Here is a 19,816-nt window from a genome sequence, read left to right as displayed (position 1 = left end):
ACAATCAGATCCCTATATTGCTTTGTAAGCTCTCTGTGAACCATGGCTTTTGCTGTAGCAGGTAACTGAGTAAATGTCAGGAAAATCCTACTAGGACAGCTGAACTTTATTTGGGGTTAATCAGAGTCTCTTTAATTGATGGCGGGTGTGTACCCAAGAAGACTGAACGTTGTAATTAAATCAAAGGGTGCTTCAACAAAGTATTAGTTTAAGGGTGTGCGCAGTTATGCAACCAGCTTATTGTACGTTCTTTATTTATTTTTTTTTCCCCATAACAGATTTGTTTGTTTTTCAATTGAATTGTACAGTTTATAGATCACATTAAAGGTGGGGAAAGTTTTGAAAGGATTTAATGTGGTCTCATTTTTACATGTCACAAAAACCTAGCATTTTAAACAGGGGTGTGTACACTTTTTATATCCACTGTATCTTACACACTGAATATAGAAGTAAGGGTCTCACCTTTTCATAGTAAGTAATATTTTTGTCAGCCATTTCAAGAAAAGCAGATTTAACGTCATTCTTCTTGTTGCGGTTCCACCTTTCCCAGTCAGCTTTTAGGGCACTATTGGCACATTCAAGTTTATCTTCAAGTCTTCCAATTTCTTCAGTGACCTAACATAAAAAAAAGACACAAAGTACCTTAGGTTTCTAAACAATCTCACTAAATAATAAACATATGTGCTGAATAAATCAAGTATGAGGTACTGAAAGAATATAAAAAAGTATACAGACTGAATGATACATTTTACATAGCAAACACAATCTCCTCTTCCCTTTCACAGAAAGGGAATGCTATGGGTACTTGCCATAATGACAAATTTGTGAGAAGAGCTCCAGTTGCGGAAACAAGGAGGATTTATATTGGAGGGAATAAGACTACTTGAAAATAAATTTTTTTTTTCAGGATGCTAACCCCACAATCAAATACCCCAATGTACCATTGTAATATACAGCTCCAGTTCTGGGCCAAGCATAACAAAAAGAAAATGCAGAAGGCAGGAGTATGGCAGCCAGAACTCATCACTCGTCCAGCATTACATGAAACATGCATACTTTTCATATCAAATATTTGACAGCTCTGACAGCAGGAACAAGGACGATGAGGTTCCAAGTTCAAATCTCCAGTCGAACAGAATATTTCTATGAAAAATCTGTGTCAAAGAAAGGATCTTAAAGGTCATGTTCGTGTTGTGACACACTGGAAAACTGTTTATGCTGTGAAAAAAGCAGAAACTATGCAAATATCAAAGGAGGCATTATGTCAAAAGCCAAGGGTTGCAGAAAGGAGACTGGAAGGAAGTTTTGTTGTGCTGAAGACAGATGCTATATTCATCAAAAAAGACAATGCCATCAGAAAATGACTTAACTTATTAGCTTTTATGCATCCCAGGTGGGTAAATCTGAATATTTTTTTTTCTCACCAGGGCCTGTGATGAGCCACAGAGAAGGAACCAGAAGAACTGCAATTGATGTTAACTCACTCTAACTTAAAGAATAAACTTAATGGTTACGTGCTGAAATGTAAAAAGGTGCAGATCAAGTCTTCAGATCATATGATGAGGGTAGTGGAGATGTACAGAATACTTAACAATAGCTTGTATTGTTAGGACAGATAAAACAATAACAATTTGAAGACTCCAGTTGAATACAACTGCTATACAGGAAGTCTGGAACCTCTTACAAGCTATAAATCCATGTCTGCTCCATCTTTCACCAGTCAGAAGGATCCCACTTATTAAAGTCTGCCAGTTAGACCGATTCCACTGGACTAACACAGATAATATTTCTGTTCACTGATGCATAACACAATGCTCTGGAGGAATTACAGTCCTTTGTATGGAGGAAGGATAGGTCATCATTAAGAACAGTGATGGAAATAGTTTCTTCTTGACTGGACAAGAGTTCTTATGCTTTCTGGTGCAGAAAGTGACCTGAGAGCTCTAAGACAAAAGACGGTCTAAAATAGGATCTGCCTACAATGGAAGCTGAACTTTGCAGACTGCTGATAATCATCTCCTACCCTTAGTTTGTTGAGAATCACAGGGCAAGGGTGCACATTGTTCACTGCTCTCTTTTTTTCTGCAGAGATCCCCACGCCAGCTTAGACAAGAAGGGATCAGATGTGGGATTGAGCTTCTTTCCTATGAGACCTTCTGATTTATGTACAATGGAGTGATCTGGATAGGTAAACCCCACTGTACAACTATCTGGGATCTTCCATCATCCAGACAGACTTGGAAAGTTATCCTGGCTTAAGGCTGACAGGTATAAAGCTATCCTCTAACTCCTGAATGAGATAGGTATGCAAAACTTGACCCTTTAACCCTTGAATGAGGCAGGTATGCAAAACTTGGCTACACTCTAAAATTTGGGCATGGAGATAAAAGAGTCGTCTATATAAGAAAGCATCTGACAAGGGATTTGGGATGCTGTTGAAGGTGGACATCAAGCCATTACTTAAGAATCTGAAACTCCTACTTAAGTCACGGTGCAACTTCAACCTCTCTTTTTAAGCAAAAGTGACTGCCATTAAAATGTTTCTCCTGAGACTCTTTTTCTAGTGAAACACTGTCCGCAGCTGTATAAAACTTTGCTTCCATATAAAATCCTGAAGATCTGTGTGGCTATTCCCTGGGTAGGTATATCTCCTAGAATTTCTAGGAAGTCATTGCAGCTTCTCTGAATAAAGGAACGCTAACTAACAGGTTTTCATCTCTGTTCTCTTGCTACCCCATTAACGCAATCACTCCTGCTAAGGTTACTTCTAAGGCCAAACTGGGCCATTTTAGAACAGACAAATCTGCATATGAACACTGCAAAATGAAAGGGAAGAGTAGATGAAGGGTCTGTGACTGAGGGTGGATACAGGATTTTACGTGGATGAAACTTTTATGAAGCCCAAGATTCTGGGACAGAAGTGGGCTTCACATTTCTATAAAATGGACTCCTACCTGGTGGTCATATTGGATCTTGCTTGGTTTGATGTTTTAGAGGAATTTACTCTTACCCTCCCACAATGGTTAACGTACATATGAAAAATGTATTTTACTTTCACATTGGGTTAACCTACCTTTTTTGGCAACCTCTAGCTCAGACCTGCCTTTCATTCCCACCATCTTTGAGTTCCATTAAGTTTGCAGTACAAGGCTACTTTTAGTGGGTTTGTTAGGAATCGATCCATGTTTGACAACAACATTTCAATGGTATGCAACTTCTTTCCTGAAAGGAATCAAAATAGTTGGGACACCTCAGTGACTTAAGATGGCTGGGCTCATGGTGGACTCATCAGTATGCTCCACGTCTGTCTTTACAGTATAAGCTGAATTATGTATGGCAGATATTTCCCGTGATGTTACAAGAGAGAGCGTTAAGATGAGAGTTAGGCATTTTGTTTACTGGACCTAGACATCTCAGGTGTTTGGATAACTGGGGATGAGACAGAATGGCACAGAGTACATATAGGTAACCGTTTTTTTTTTTTTTTTTTGTGTGATATTTAAAACACAGAGAACTGTCTCTAAAGATTTTAATGCCCAACTTACAGGATATGAGAATAGACTGCTGTTATGTCTTAAATATCACAGGAGTTATAAATGCTTTCAAGGAACTGGTTGAGTATTTTTTTACTGTTTGGAACATTCTGTATGAAGCAGGTGTCTGGACCCAGAGTTGCATACAGCTGGCTTTGTCATTTTTGTGTTTAGTTTTTTTTTTTTTTTTGGTGATTTAGAAATGCAAGTGTTTTGTTTGGCATTTTGGTTAAGTTTGAAAAAAAAACTGTTGAAAAAATGCTTAATGTGTCTTCCATCATTGTTTTACTGGGTAACATACATATAAGATGTGTAATAAAACTACCCAAAACTTTCTTTAACTATCGGAAGACAAATGTACAGAATTAATATTAGCTAAACAAAGTACAATCTAAATAAAACAAGCTTAATAATACAATGCATAATTATACACAGCATTAGGCATATAACTACAGTAAATGGCGTATAAATCTTTTAAGTGCTTCTGGATTATTCTAGGTATAGTAGTAACTTTCAGCGGTAAGAATAACACATTTTGTGGCCCATCTGATTCTAAAGGGCATGTCTAGTCACTCCAGGAAACAGCCCTGCAAACCACTATACAGCAATGATTCAAATACATTAGTGAACAAAACGTTACATTACACAGCCTTTAAAAAAGTCACCTAAATAACTTGAAAAGGAACATTGATTTCCTAGTAGAAGAATCATAGGGGCAGAGAATCTGAGCTATTAAGAAAGGCTTTAATAACTACCATTATATTACGTTTCTTACTGGTTAATAAGAAGTGACTTTTGCCTGTTCAATGTCTTATCCAGTTCTGTTTGAAACTGTGTCTAGAATGTACCACTGAAGCAAAAAACATCAGGGAACTTAGTACTAAAAATACATAATAGCAAAAAATGTGATATTCACATCATGGAATTTGTTTCCTTTTCAAATCAAAGTTGATCATTAGCTTTCTTCAAAAATAATCCTGAAATATTTGCATTAAGTAGAAAATATCAGCCCAAACTTTACCCCCCACTCCTTCTGTTGAAGTTACGTATACCTGATATCATCCCAAACATACTAGTTTGCACACAAATCACAGAATATAAAACTTGCAGCAATTTTAAATCATTGTGAATTCTCTGATGGTGAAGCATAGCTATATAATTGAATAAGTACAGCTTCCTCCTTGAAAGTTCCAAATCTAATAGTGCAATCTAAAAGTGCAATATGCAGATGACTCCACAGTCATCACCATAGACAACTCTCCCTCTAAGCTCTTCTCAGCCACTGAGGCATCTTTTAACTTAGTCAAAAAATGGCTCTCCAACAACCAGCTCATCCTTAACCCTAAAAAAACAAAGCTGTTACTCTTCCTACCTAAAATATTCAACAATATTAAACCATTCTTCTCCATACAGTCCCTTAGTAACACTTCAATTCAGGCAGAATCCAGCACTAAGCTCTTAGGCATAACCATAGACTATCAGCTTAAATTTGACTTGCATGTTAATAACTGTATCAAAAAGACTCATTTAAAACTAGGTCTCCTTTACCATAACAAGAAATTCCTTACCTCTGAAGCCAAGATTACTCTCTCTCTTACCTACCTTCTACCTAGTCTAAAGTACAACTCTCAAATTCTCACAAATCTTAACAAAACACTTCTGACCAAACTCGAATCTACCTACAACAAGGTAGCTAGATTTGCTGCCCAACAAACCTACAAATCCCATGACTGTCTCTCTCTGTCTAAAACACCTAAACTGGCTTGAATTACCCCACCAGCTTCTTCTATCTCAGCTCCAGATCATCCATTCTATCCTATACCAGCCTTCCTACTGTCCGGCACTATCCCCTCTCATCTCCCATTATTCTCCCTCCAGACCTCTCCGAAGCTCTAACCAAGACCTACTACAAATCTACAAACCCAAGTCTAAATGTGGATGTAACATGTACAGCTATCACCCCACTATTGCCTGGAACAGGCTCCCTCTAGAAATAGGGACCCTTACACATCCTAAACAATTTAAGACAGCCACCAAAGAGCACTTTAAAAGTGACTGGTCCTGCCACTGCACTCTCCCTCCTTAAACAAACCCTACTTCTCATACCTTAATCTACTTTCTGCCCTTAACTCACTCTTCTCACTAGCTCTCTAGTCTTTCCTGACTACTCCTTCTACTGTCTTCTAAAATCTATTAAGCAAATCGCCTCGGAGAAACATTGTATTGTAACTGTCTTGCCTTCATGCAGCTACATTATGATAAAACTGGGTTACCGGTTAACTTACCCCAAAAACTATATTCATCTCAATGACATATTTCTTTTTACACGTCTGGAAAGAGCTTTGTTATACTCCTGATTATTGACACTGTATAATATTGTATTGCTACTTAATGCCTTGTAATAATCCTGTAACATTGTTGTTTAATGCTAATTTATAATAAAAATTGTATATGCTGGAGCTTTTCTCCCTGGGCCTCTGCTGAAAAAGAGCTCTTCAGCTCAGTAGGACAAACCTGGTCAACAAATGTAAAATAAATAAATAATAATGCATTTCTGAAAATTTATTAGTGCTTGATGCTGGGGATAGTTGGCATTAGAATTAGGAACAAAGGCAAAAACAATACAGAGTTGTTGTTGTTGTTTGTCTTTCGGCTTTTCCTGGTTAGGGGTCGCCACAGCGGAACTCCGGTCCACTAATGATTGGCAGTAGATTTTCACAAATGCTGAGGTGCCAGCTCGACATTCAACCTTCAACGAAGGCACGCCCGTTTACGCATGCCTTTCGAACGCCCACTCAACCGTGGGGAGGACATGCAGACTCCACAAAACAATACAGAGTACAAACCCCGATTAAGTACAGACTTTTGCTCTTAATTATTATTAGCCATGGGTTTGATTCCTTTAGTACCTAGTTGCACAGTGAGTGACTAAGTCAATATCCTTAATCACCAACGAAATGATAAATGTGTACCTAATGGGTCTTAAGAAGTTTCAGTACACTGCATTACGAATGACGAATCTCTCTATTATACTTCACTGCCACAGAGTGGACCTAAAGGTCAAAACATTGCATACTATAGAAATCAAAATCACTGCAAGTAGGAACTATTTGCCATGTGCTCATGCATACTGAATTAGAATAAAAGTACAGCCCAGTAATACACATGTGGACACATGATTGAGCTCTCAGATTGTGTGTCACTGGCAGGTATGAGCCTAGCACTGAGCAGCATTCTACTATCTGCTACTATCTCCATGGATTGCCAGAGATGGTCTTCACCATTCACTGCTAGGCTTTCAGATATTGACCAAAACATTATCTGCCCCATATATTCCCTTTTTTAGGTACTGACAGACAGCAAACCTTCCAACATAACAAAAGCTACTCTGAACAAGGTAAAGGTGTTACTGCTCAGTGTTAGGAGTCTCAGGAAGAAACTGCACTCCCTGGAAGGAGCGTTTGAGTGATGTTCACATACATTTTAAATAAGCAACAAGTAGTCTTTGGTAGACTGGCCAGATGTTTGGGCTTCCACGGCAAGGAATCCCATATGGTAATGAATATTGCAGCAATGACTATAAGGACATCCAGAGGGATCTCCACTGAAAAATGGTCTTGGTTACGAGCATGGCACCAGACAGAAAATCTGTTCCATTTGGACAAACAAGACTTTCTGGTTGCAAGTTTTCTTGCCTCCTGTAAAACCCTGAGCAAGTTATCAGAAAACAGGTGCCTAAAAGGGATCAAAACTCTATCACCAACAGTATCAGCCGAAGAGTGGACAAGTGAGGATGGATGACTGACCCCTTTTCTTTTGTGAGGAGATTCAACCGGTGAGGTAACTTGTGGTGTTTGCCCCTGACCAGATGCATTTAGAGGAGGGAACCAGTGCTGTCTTGATCAAAAGGGCAAGATTTTTGGGGAGTACAGCTGATTCTTTTGCAGGACTTTTTGATGTAGGGGAAGGAAGGCATAGAGAAACATTCCCTTTTAAGGAAAAGAAACAGCATCCGTCTTCCATGCCGGATGGCATGGCACACTGGAACAGCAAAGAGGGAGCTGCCTGTTTATTGGGGAGGAAAAAAGATCTACCTGAGGAATACCCCACTGATGGACTATGTCTGGAAACGCATCTCTCTGAAGCATCCATTCGTGAGCCTGTGTTTTGCACCTGGTCAAAGAGTGTGCCTGATGCCAGATCCCAGGCCTGAAGAGCCAGTTTGCAGGGAAGGTAAGACTTTGTACCCCCTTGCTTATTGACATAACACATTACTGTGATATCGTCGGTGTAAAGCTTCAAAGGGCCTGGAGACTACATGGGGTGAAAAGCCTGAAGGGCCAGAATCAGAGCTCTCATCTCTTTGATGTCAATATGGTCTGACTTTTGCTGGGGTGGGGGGGGTTGAGAGCCTTTGAACTTTTAGGTGACCACAGGGAGCTCCACACCCCATGTCTGAAGCGCCAGTGAATATTTGTTGAGAAGGAACTGGTGGCTGAAAATGCAGGCCTGGGTTGAGGGTAAGTTGCTGAATCCACCACTCGAATTCTTGCTTTAGACAAGGAAGGAGAGAAACACTGAAACCCTGAGGGTGGCAATACTGAAGGCAAACTGACCTGAGGAACCCTTGAAGCTTTTGCATGTGCAGTCTGGAAGCATTGCAATTGAAGATGCCATAAATCCCAGGGCTTGAAAATACACTCTAGCTGGAACAGCAGGCAGAGGAAGAAGAGACTAAAAGAAAGCTGTTGAGGACAGAATTATTGGCGGTGGAAGAGAGGCCAACACTGGCACTGTCTGAATCATGCAACCCAGATGCATATAATCCCAAGAGGGAGTCAGGACAGACTTGTGATAGATAGAACCTCACAATATAGAGGACAGATATGATAAACTCCTAAAACCTGTAACAGGCAACTGGGAGAAGGCACCTGAAGCAACAGGTCATCCAGATAAGGAAAAAATCTAAAGGCCTTGGAGCCTGCAAAAAGCAATCACAGGAGATAGGCATTTTGTGAACACCCTTTGGACAGTAAACAGGCCAAAAGGCAAAGCAGAGAACTGCAAATGAGAGGAAGAAACAGAGAAATGTAAAAACTTCTTGAAAAGATAGTGAATCAGTATATGAAGGTAATCACCCTTCAGATTCAATAACACCAAAGAGTCTGGGGTAGTACGAGAGGAAACAAGATTTGAAGAGTAAGTATCCGAAATGAAAGAACCTTGAGAAAGGTGTTGAGCAAGGAGAGATTTACAACAACTGCCCTCCTTTTGAGGGATCAGAAGTATCCTGGAGTAAAATCCCTTTCCTAATTGTGAAGGCGGGATAAGTTGAATGGTTACCTGGACCACCGGGGACCCAAGGACCTCTGCAAAATGAGGAAGTTGCTTCAGAGGAGAATGGGAAATCCTTGAAAAAGGAGGGAGAGACTTCCCCACCATGAAGTAACCCCGATGGATGACAGAATCCAAGAATCTGTGGTGTTGAGATGCCAGTTTTAGAAGACAGAGGGAGAGCCGAAGGTTATGAGGGGCATGATGTCAGACAGAAGCAGCCTTGTCAGGTAAGAGAGTCTTTTGAGCCACAGGAACATGATAAGACTTAGCAGAAGGAGCTCACCTACCACCCTTCCTGCCTTTAATAGCCTGACAAGGCTGCCTGCGAACATAAGCACATCTGGTAAGATAGTTCCTCTATAGCTTAGAAATCGGGGGCACAAAACTATGTTTAAGATCCTGCAAAGCATTTCCTTTTTTTCTGAACAGACAAACATATTAGCAGCAGCAGCAGCAGTCCCAAAGTGATTTTCATTATCCGAAGGAGCATCCAGCAACTTAGTCTTAGTCTGTTCAGGTAACACTGCAGGAAAAGCCAAGAATAATGCCTCATGACAGACCCAAAGGCAGCAGGTCTGGAAGATGCATCAGCAGCACAACAGCTGAGAGGTAGAACCCAAAACAGATAAAGCAGAAGATTTTGTTTCAGAATCAGAGAAGTTGGAAATAACCTAACAAGCCTGGGCAACCAAAGCCAAACCATACCTGGTCATGTAGGTCTGGGTAATTGATTGCCCAAAAGGCCAAAGCAGTAGCAGTACAAGCCTTCTTACCAATTCTCTCCATCTAAAGACAGAAGCTTGGTAGAGGGCAAAATATAGAAGGCTTTCTCAGAGGATACTGACACCACAGTAGGGTCAGCAGAATGACAGTTAAATAACATTTGATAATACTCAGGAACCTTATAGAACCTGTCAGGTTCTTTGGAACAGGAGCCGGAGAATTAGGAGATTTAGAAAAGTACAGTTGTGTACCTACCATAAATGTAGATGTTCGAGTGTATTCACTGTTGCAGTCATTATTCTTGGGTTATCCTGCTGGCAGGCTACCCGCAGTCGGCCAGATTCCAAAGTCTAGGTCCGGCGTCGGTTGCTGTCACCTCTTCCCTGACATCAGTGCGCCAAGGGTATAAAAGAAGCAGCAGATGCCATTTTCTTCAGTTTTTCTTTCCCCAGATGTCAGGTGCCCCTAAATTGGAAGGCTGAAAGAATATGCCAATAAAAATACATGCACAAAAATAACATCTCCTTCATCTACAAGCAAATACACCAAAAAGATTGTATAGGATAGAGAAGTGTAGATAAGCCCCAGCAAAGAAAAGGGGGGTGGTGGGTGGGTAACCTGGACTGCAACAGTGAATACACTCTAACATCTACATTTATGGTAGGTACACAACTGTACCATGTTCGTCATGTTTTACTGTTGCAGTCATTACTCTTGGGTTGAATTCCAAAGCTGAGGTGGGGTGGCTGGTCTAAATAGGATTTGGAGAGGCTATGAGGCCCTGCAGAACTGCAGTGGCAAAGCCTGCTCTGGACTTGGTAGATGGTAATGCTTTGTGAAGGTGTGCACTAAACTCCAAGTTGCAGCCTCTAAGATATCTTTGGTTGGTACTCCTCTGAGGAAGGCTGCTGAAGTGGCTGTTGCTCTGGTGGAATGAGGCCTAATGTCCTTAAGCACTGATTTGCCATGTTGAAAATAGCAGAAACAGATGCAATGGCCTTATCCATTTAGAAATAGTCTTTTTTGAGATAGCCTTTCCTTGTGAACCTGCAGCATATGACACTAAAAGTTGTTCAGTCTTTCTGAAAGTTTTAGTTCTATCCAAGTAGAATCTTAGCTGCCTGTGTATGTCCAAATAATGCAGAATTTTCTCACCCTTGTTCTGTGGATTAGGGGAAAAGGTTGGCAAGTGAATGATTTGGTTGAAGGCCACACTGGACACCACCTTAGGCATAAATGTAGGGTTTGTCCTCAGAGAAACCCTGTCTGGATGGAAAATGATGAAAGGTTCCACAGCCATGAGTGCTTGTAGCTCTGAGACTAGTCTTGCAGAGGTTATTGCGAGGAGCAGAGCTGTTTTCCAGGATAAGAATTTTATATCTGCTGTTGATGCTGGCTCGAAAGGAGGCAGTGTGAGTTTTTCCAAAACATAACTGAGGTCCCAGGCCGGAATTGGTGCTCTCCTTGGAGGCCTAATGTTTTTGGCCCCTCTGAGGTACTGCCTTAGTAAAGGATAAGAAAAGATAGGTGGTTCCGTATTGTAATGGGCTGAAATGGCAGAGGCATGAATCTTAATAGTTGAGAAAGAAAGGCCTTTGCTTAGCATCTCAGTTCAGTTTTGTAAAATCTGAGGGATATTTGGTACACACGTGTCTATGCCTTGTTCCTGGTTCTAAGCAGAGAATCTCTTCCATTTTTCTGCACAAGATTTTCTGGTACTGGGCCTTCTGGCCTCCAAGATAACGTCCATAACAGCTTTTGTAAGTGGAGTGCTCTGAATGGCTACATTATCTGCCATGCCATAAGATTTAAGGTCCTGAGTTGGCTGTGCATGATGTGACTGTTTTGTTGGGTCAGCAATTGAGAAGTTTGAGGCAATATCCATGCTGGACCTTGAGACAAGTTCTTCAGGATTGGGTACCAGTGCTGGCATGGCCAGTCTGGTGCGATCAGTATCATGTTTGGCTTCTCTTGTTTGACCTTTAGGAGTACCCTGGGAAGGAGAGGCAGTGGGGGAAAAGCATATACTGTTAGATTTTTCCAGCTGAAGGATAGGGCATCCACTTTCCTTTCAGTTGTGAGGGGAGGCAAATAGATCTAGGTCTGGGCGTCCCCATCTCCTTATTATCATGCTGAAGACTTGTGGATCCAGTTTCCATTCATGGGGATCCATGAGGTTTCTGCTTAGTTCGTCTGCCAGAGTATTTGTTTTTCCTGGCAGGAATTGTGCTTGCAGGTGAACTTGAGATGCCAATGCTGTGTCCCATAAGGTCATTGCTTGTCTGCAAAGGGGGTAGGAATGTGTACCTCCCTGCTAGTTTATGTATCACATAACCGTAGTGTTGTCTGTCTTTATCAGTAATTGTCCTGGATGAAGCAGGTCCTTGGAAGCTGTCAGGGCATTTTGTACAGCTAGCATCTCTTTTTGATTGATGTGAAGATGCATCTGGTTTGCAGGCCATGTGCCCTGAATACATTTTCCTGCCATATGGGCTCCCCAGGCATAATCTGATGCGTCCGTTGTCAGTGTCAGTGTCTGTCTGACTGTGGGTAAACTGAATGGTAGACCCTTGTTGTGGTGACAGGCCTCTGCCCACCATCGAAACTCCTGTTGCAGGCAGGGGATTAGTGCAATTACTGTCTCCAGGCTGTGGCAATGCTGGGTCTAAACACTTTTTAGATACCATTGTAGTTTCCTCATATGCAGTCTGGCATATGGAATTAGTAGAATGCAGGATGCCATGAAACCCAAGGCCTGTAGGATTTTCCTTACAGATAAGTGGGTTTTTGTTGCCTTATTCTTGAAGTAAGTAGCCAGTTGCTTTTGTTTGTCTGGCGTGAGATAAGCCATCTGGGCAGTTGTATTTAGGCTTGCACCCAGGAATATTATCTCTTGAGAGGGCACTAGTTTTGATTTCTTTTCGCTTACTGGGTACCCTAGGCCAATTAGCAATTTTTTTACAAACGACAGATGCTGTAGAAGAATGTCTTTGTTCTCTGCTTGAATTAGGCAGTCGTCCAAGTAGGGATATATTTGAATTCCTTTTTGTCTGCAAAACGCAATTACTGGCGCCAGGCATTTTGTGAAGACCCTGGGTTCAGTAGATAAGCCAAAGGGCAGTGCAGAGAATTGGTAATGCATTGAGCCAGCTATGAATCTGAGGTATCTTCTGCAAGATTGTCTGATAGGGACATGCAGGTATGGCCTCTTTTAGGTCCAAAGTTACGAGCCAAGCCTTCTTGCCCAGCATGGGCCTGCAGAGTCAACATCTTGAATTTTGGAACTTCCAGAAATGTATTTAGTACAGACAGGTCCAGTATTGGTCTCCAGGTTTTGTCCTTTCTGGGTACTAGGAAAATTCTGGAGTAAAATCCTTGCCCCTGCTCTTGTTGTGGTACTTGCTGAATGGCCCTCATGACCATGAGGGCTGTAATTTGTTTTTGTGCCTCTGCCCATTGATTGTGTGGCAGGTCTGGCATACCTTTTGACCTTGGTAGAGTGTGGAAATGGAACCTGTAGCCTTAGGGAACTATGTTCAGGACCCATTTGTCTTGGGTGATCCTTTGCCAATTTGAAGAGAAAAGTGCTAGTTTTCCCCCTAAGGGGGCTGCCAAAAGAAAAGTGCTTGGATCTGGTAGAGGAAAGTCATTGGGACTGTTTCCTGTAAGGTTGTGATTTGTCTTCTCCGCTTTTGGAGGTAGGAGCACCCCATTGTTTAGGCCTGTATGAGCCTTGGGGCTGACCTCTGCCTCTGGGTTTGCCTGTATCTGCCTCTTTGTGGTCTGTCTGACACTGGAAAGGACCAATTTTTAGAAGGCCAGTTTCTGCTAAATCTGGGTGGCTGTACCTGTATGAAATCCTTGACTGTCTGCATGGACTTTGCTATATCCTCCATTTTTTTTCAATACCTCTTCTGCTTTAGTACCAAACAAAGTATCATGCTGTAATGGTGCATCTAATAATTTTGCTTTAACATGATCAGGCAGATTTTGTTCCTTTAACCAAGCATGCCTTCTAATAACAGAACCTGTAACAGCGGCCCTGCAGGAGGCCTCCAGTCAATCATAACCACATTGTAAAGTATGCTTTCCCCACTTATTCAGCTGCATGCAATAAATCCTGCAATTCCTTGTTTTCTGAACATTCAGTATTTGTCAACATTTTCTGTTTAAGCAGTGACATTAAATTTTGCTGATATTTAAGCCGTACAGCCAGGGTAGCAGAAGTGTAGACTTTTTTTCCCCCATCTGTCTAGAGCCCTGGAATCCCTATCAGAGGGGACAGGGTTTTTTGCAGTGGAAGCTTTAACCCCCTTGGGACCCTGTGATATAGTTTCTGGGTCAGCAGTGGGGTTTTTATACAGGAATTTATGAGAATCCAGGACCCTGTAGTATCTGTCTTGAAAAATTATATGGTGCTAGTCACTCAGCTGGCTTGCCATTGAAAAAATATATTTAGATCTCTCTGCTTACTGCTGCTTACTGCTTGCTCTTGCTGTGGGATTTGAAGTCTTCTTAAGACACTCAGTCTTGCTGGCTGGAATCAAAGTCTGGTTATAATTGCATTCACAGTCTGTTGCATACAGAAACTTGCAGAATATACACTGATACAGCATCTGACTTTAAGAGCAGTAACCAATAACTTTTATAATAAACCAAACCGGACAAATGTTGCAGCTTAAAAGTACTGTTCCAACTTTACTTCTCATATAGTACAGATGATGTGAGAGATATAACATTTACCTCAGAACACCAAATGTGTCCCTACCATACCCCTAACAACTAGATTTAATACAGACTTTTTATACATATTTTAGTTAAACACACACCCTCTAGGTTTTGGAAAGATACTGGCTTGATGACGCAAATGCTAACACATCTGTTCTTGTTCAAATGCTGATAAGTAAACTGTCTTCAAGAAAATGCCTTGTGGATTCTGTAAATGCTGATAAGTAAACTGTCTTCAAGAAAACGCCTTGTGGATTAGAAAAGCACATTTTTAAACTTTCTTAGAAAAACATGTCCTGTTGTCCAGTGAAAGCAGACTACACTCTTGTCATGACTGTAAGAAGTAAGTTTTCTTGATGTGTGTATAATACACTCATAAGCAAGTTCCTTATTTTTTTAAGCCATAGTCATTTAGTATGGTTGCTGATCACATATTACTAAACTCTGTTTCTGTATTTAAGCAAACTTTTTCTTTCAGCATATTTACAACATAATTAATTTCAGCCTCATATTCATAATATCTAACAATTCTCTCTGTTTTTAAACATACTCAAAACATTTTATACTGATATGTATTTTTGATCTCATTATATAGTCTTTTGATACAACAAATCAAAATGCAATTTTACATAGTTAATACAATTATATTAAAGTATTACTACCAAAACTGAATGTATTTAACAACTTTTTCTTTTGCAGACCATTCTGTGAAAATATTTTATCAGTTATGAGCTGTGTCTGCTTTAGTTTAACTTGATTAATTTATTCTTTTGCAATTACAGAATTTAATTTATGACTTAGAACTGTTTCATTAACTCTTTGCAACTTGTTGAATTAAATCTTTACTTTTATTGATTATTTTATATCAAAAGATTAGAGATAGACTAATATCTATAAGAGACAAAAACCATGTGCTACTGCAAGCATTTATACACTACTGAAAATATACAGTTTCAATGTCATTTTAACCATAACATTGTGGTCATGTCTTTGAACTGCCCATTAACATCTTGGTAAAGTACTGAACTGGGCTTGGATAATAAATATATGAAAGCAATTCTTTTACTTGGGTAAAACCAGTGATATTACAACTTGACAAATTACTTTTAAACTTATTACAATGTATTCTGTTCAGTATGTATTTACACAGACTGTTTGCTATTCACGCATTTCAATTTAGCAGCTATCCTGAACCCAATTTTTTAAAACATGTTTTTTCACACATATTCATTGCTAGGCATTAATTTAATTTGTACTAAATTCTTCTGTATTTGTACATACAAAGACTATAAAGTAAATTTAGTCTAATCTTACAAATTTAATAGCATTAATATTAAGCAAAATCTTGGAAAATGTTTATGTCTCTTTAGAAATATCTAGTGGAATTGGCACCAAATGCATATGTCCTGTTATTTTAAACTACATACTCAGCAATTAAAAATATTCATGCTTTTTTATACCAACATTGTCTTGCCAAAAACATATTAAAAAATAGTGTCCAATCTTGTTCAGTTTTTTACATATCTTTACTCTCTCTTGTATAGCTGTTATCAATTTTAAGCCATCTCTTGTTTTTTTTAAACTATCTCTTGTATAACTTTACAGTTTAACAGGTTGTAAATACAATTTAATACTAAACAATACAATAACCATTATGATAGCTATTAACAGCTTGTAAAATATCTTATCCTATCAGGTTTAATCTGTGTTTAATAACTAGAATGACCGCTATAAAATATTTTATCCTATCAGGTTTAATCTGTTTACCAATATTTCTAATGCACTAATACCTGTTTTTCCCTCCCCCTGAAACAGTATTGTTAAGAAGGAACGATATATTATTTCTGCTCTGTAGCTTTATTTCACACCCTTTTGCAACACATACTGCTCACACAGTGTGTAAAACTGATAAAGTACCCTTCCCCCTGTAGTACTGCAGTATTGTTTATTTGTTTTATAATATATGTCAGCCCAACACTTTGGTTATACATTTGCTTTATTAGGTTATTAAACTGTAGACCTTTGTCTGATATGATCATCTTTTCTGTTGCCTTTGCTGTCTATTTCTACTAGTAGTAGTTATTTGTACCCTCCTGTATACTGTATTTGAACTGTATGTATACTATAACCCATCTGTTGGCTATATTTGATGTAACTAAGGTTTTTTTTATTTTTTATCAGTGACATATATGCACAATTGTGATGTTTTATTATAATTACCAAATAGTGTTGCATGTGAACATTTTAACAATTATGTTTTAATAACAACAAAGTTTTAGAAAAACTCAAGCCACTTGTCTGGCAGTCTTGTTTCTTATCTTATCTGTTCAATATTTCCTGTAACTATTCATCCAGTCTAGGAAGGTCTGAGCTCACATTTCAGTTAACCCTTTTTAGCATTTTTCCTTTAATTATCTGTTAGTAAAATGCAGTTATAAAACACTTAGTATTATATTTGTGATTTGCATAACCATGCAAACTAAAGTAGTTTACATATTTTTTAACTTTTGATTTCAGTATTTTTATTTATTTATTTAACTATTTCTGACATTCATTTTACAAAGACTGTTTGACTAATACCATCCGTGATTTTATTTATTTTTAAAATTCAGAACTTTAACTGTTTGGTGTGGTGTTACTATACAATTATAAAAAAAATGTAAAAAAATAAATAGATATTAGCTTAACAAACACATTTATATATTTACATTATTTATATTCGCTATTGTCTGCCTGTTATTCTTGTGTGTTGTATAAAAACAAAATGCATGCATGTCAGTCCTGTGACTTTAAATCATTACTCTTATTAACTATTTTTATTTAATTTTATACACTAGAGCAGTTTTGTTTACCTTTTGACTATGCTAAGAATGGCAGTCATATGCTCTACTTTACTGTAGTACTGATAAATACATTGCTTTAATTGAATGGAAGTTTTAAACATTTGAGAATGATTTGTCAAATCCTACCATCCTACCATGTAAGCTTAACCATTTTCAAAACACAAACATGTTATAAAATATATTTCTTTTGCACAGATCAGCTGTAGTTTCCTACTCTTTCCCAATGTATGAAGGAAGTCAGTCTCTGTCAGTTCAGCTAATCTATTTTCTTCATCTTGTAACTGTTGTTAAGAGTCTCCTCATGGTCTGCCTGATATGTCTCAGGAACCTGTTCTGCTGAATCTGAAACTCCTATGCACTTTTGAAAAAATGTTTGTATAACTTGTCTAAACTTCCTGAACTCATTGTGTCTCTTTTTTAGAAGTTTACTACATTTTTTTGTAACAAAATGTACTAAGGGTTCTATCAGTAACTGATTTGACTCACATGTGGTGACAGGACATAACTGTTTAACATCTGAATATAATGGAAACAATTTAGCCTTAGTTAATTCTTCATCATGAACAGATCTGTCTTCACAGTCTATTGTTTTAACAACATCATGTAATACTTTTTTATGACATAATACACAAAATGCAGTTTTTGTTGAATCACACAATAAACATTTGTCATATTTCACATGGTTTTCTTTGAGATACCAGTTAAATATTGTAATAAATTTGCATAATGCCTTACTATCAACCTGCCCTACTAAGGTTTTACATTTACTAATATACTGTGTATACCAGCATTGCAATTTACTATCCATACTGTCTAATTAAACATCCAAACTATCGAATAGCAACCATACTAAAAAATGTGATGTAGAAAAAAGTCTTACCAGTGAGCAAGAAAACAGGTGATCAGGCTGTTGTTGCAGATGTCTGGAAATTTTTCAAAGTCACTTGAGAAGCTGGGAAAGCACAACAGGCAGTGAACTATTGGGCTAGTGGATATCCCCCTTTTCTTTAGCGAAATTATGGCACTGCGACTGGAACTTCTGTCTCACTCCGGATGTAGACGTCTAAAAAACTTTACTACTGCAAGCTGCATAAACTGGAATACTTCTGTTCAGAATTGACACATACGTACAAATGTTAGTTACTGCAATTTAAGTGAAGTAACCCTCTGCAGGGCTTACCATCACTCCCCCTGTGTTTAAATGCAGAGTGTAGGTTCAGATGCAGGCTAGCTTGCCAATGAAAAAATATATTTAGATCTCTCTGCTTACTGCTGCTTACTATTTGCTCTTGCTGTGGGATTTGAAGTCTTCTTAAGACACTCAGTCTTGCTGGCTGGAATCAAAGTCTGGTTATAATTGCATTCACAGTCTGTTGCATACAGAAACTTGCAGAATATACACTGATACAGCATCTGACTTTAAGAGCAGTAACCAATAACTTTTATAATAAACCAAACCGGACAAATGTTGCAGCTTAAAAGTACTGTTCCAACTTTACTTCTCATATAGTACAGATGATGTGAGAGATATAACATTTACCTCAGAACACCAAATGTGTCCCTACCATACCCCTAACAACTAGATTTAATACAGACTTTTTATACATATTTTAGTTAAACACACACCCTCTAGGTTTTGGAAAGATACTGGCTTGATGACGCAAATGTTCTTGTTCAAATGCTGATAAGTAAACTGTCTTCAAGAAAATGCCTTGTGGATTCTGTAAATGCTGATAAGTAAACTGTCTTCAAGAAAACGCCTTGTGGATTAGAAAAGCACATTTTTAAACTTTCTTAGAAAAACATGTCCTGTTGTCCAGTGAAAGCAGATTACACTCTTGTCATGTCTGTAAGAAGTAAGTTTTCTTGATGTGTGTATAATACACTCATAAGCAAGTTCCTTATTTTTTTAAGCCACAGTCATTTAGTATGGTTGCCGATCACATATTACTAAACTCTGTTTCTGTATTTAAGCAAACTTTTTCTTTCAGCATATTTACAACATAATTAATTTCAGCCTCATATTCATAATATCTAACATGTCTGGCTTAGCAGGTGCAGGGGGTAGAGAGTCTGGGGACAGGCTGGACTCTGAGAAAACATCGTCCACAATGTCTAGTACTGGTGGAATAGCAAGGGGTCTGTGCTGAGGCAGTAGCAGAAAGTCCCTGAGCCTTTTCTTAGATTCTGAATAATCTTGGCTTTCCCAGTGGAAATGTTCCCTCATAGTATGCAGGGTTTCCCCAAAAGAATAATCCTCAGGAGGAGAAGCTGAAGGAATGGATTCTTCAGCATCAGAATCCTCATAGGGAAGCATGGAGTAATCTTGTACAGAAGAGGAATCAGAGGAAATAGAAACCTGATCAGAAAAATCATACTCTGTCTCTTGCCTAGGCTTCTTATCAGGAGGGGGGATGGGAACCTCTGATCAAAGTAATTAGGTCTTCGGCCATTTTGAGCATCTGTTTTTTAGGCATGGCAGTCTGAGTAGGAGAATGCTGTACTTGTTTCTTTGTCTTTATTGCTTGTGTAGGTCTGAAGACACCATCAGAAGCCGATGCCTGCTCAGCGGCTCCGGACCCATCTGAGGGAATGGTTTCCAAGTGTCCAATACCTTGAGTATCCAGAGGCCCAGTTGGCTCCACGTGGGAG

General features: G+C 39.0%; 1 protein-coding gene across 2 annotated transcripts in view; it reads right to left on the bottom strand.

Moving 5' to 3' along the window:
• Positions 1 to 19,816, bottom strand: part of SNX7 (sorting nexin 7) — a 630,080-nt gene that overhangs the window by 151,487 nt on the left and 458,777 nt on the right. For both annotated transcript variants that reach the window (XM_044085708.1, XM_044085709.1), the window contains one exon: positions 463 to 615. In XM_044085708.1, the coding sequence (XP_043941643.1) occupies positions 463 to 615 (153 nt within the window). The remainder of the gene's footprint in view (positions 1 to 462; positions 616 to 19,816) is intronic.

The sequence above is a fragment of the Protopterus annectens genome, chromosome 10.part0, assembly GCF_019279795.1.
Source record: "Protopterus annectens isolate FY-2018-M chromosome 10.part0, PAN1.0, whole genome shotgun sequence".
In the NCBI taxonomy this organism is placed as follows: domain Eukaryota; kingdom Metazoa; phylum Chordata; order Ceratodontiformes; family Protopteridae; genus Protopterus; species Protopterus annectens.
This window is presented reverse-complemented; position numbering and strand designations above follow the sequence as displayed.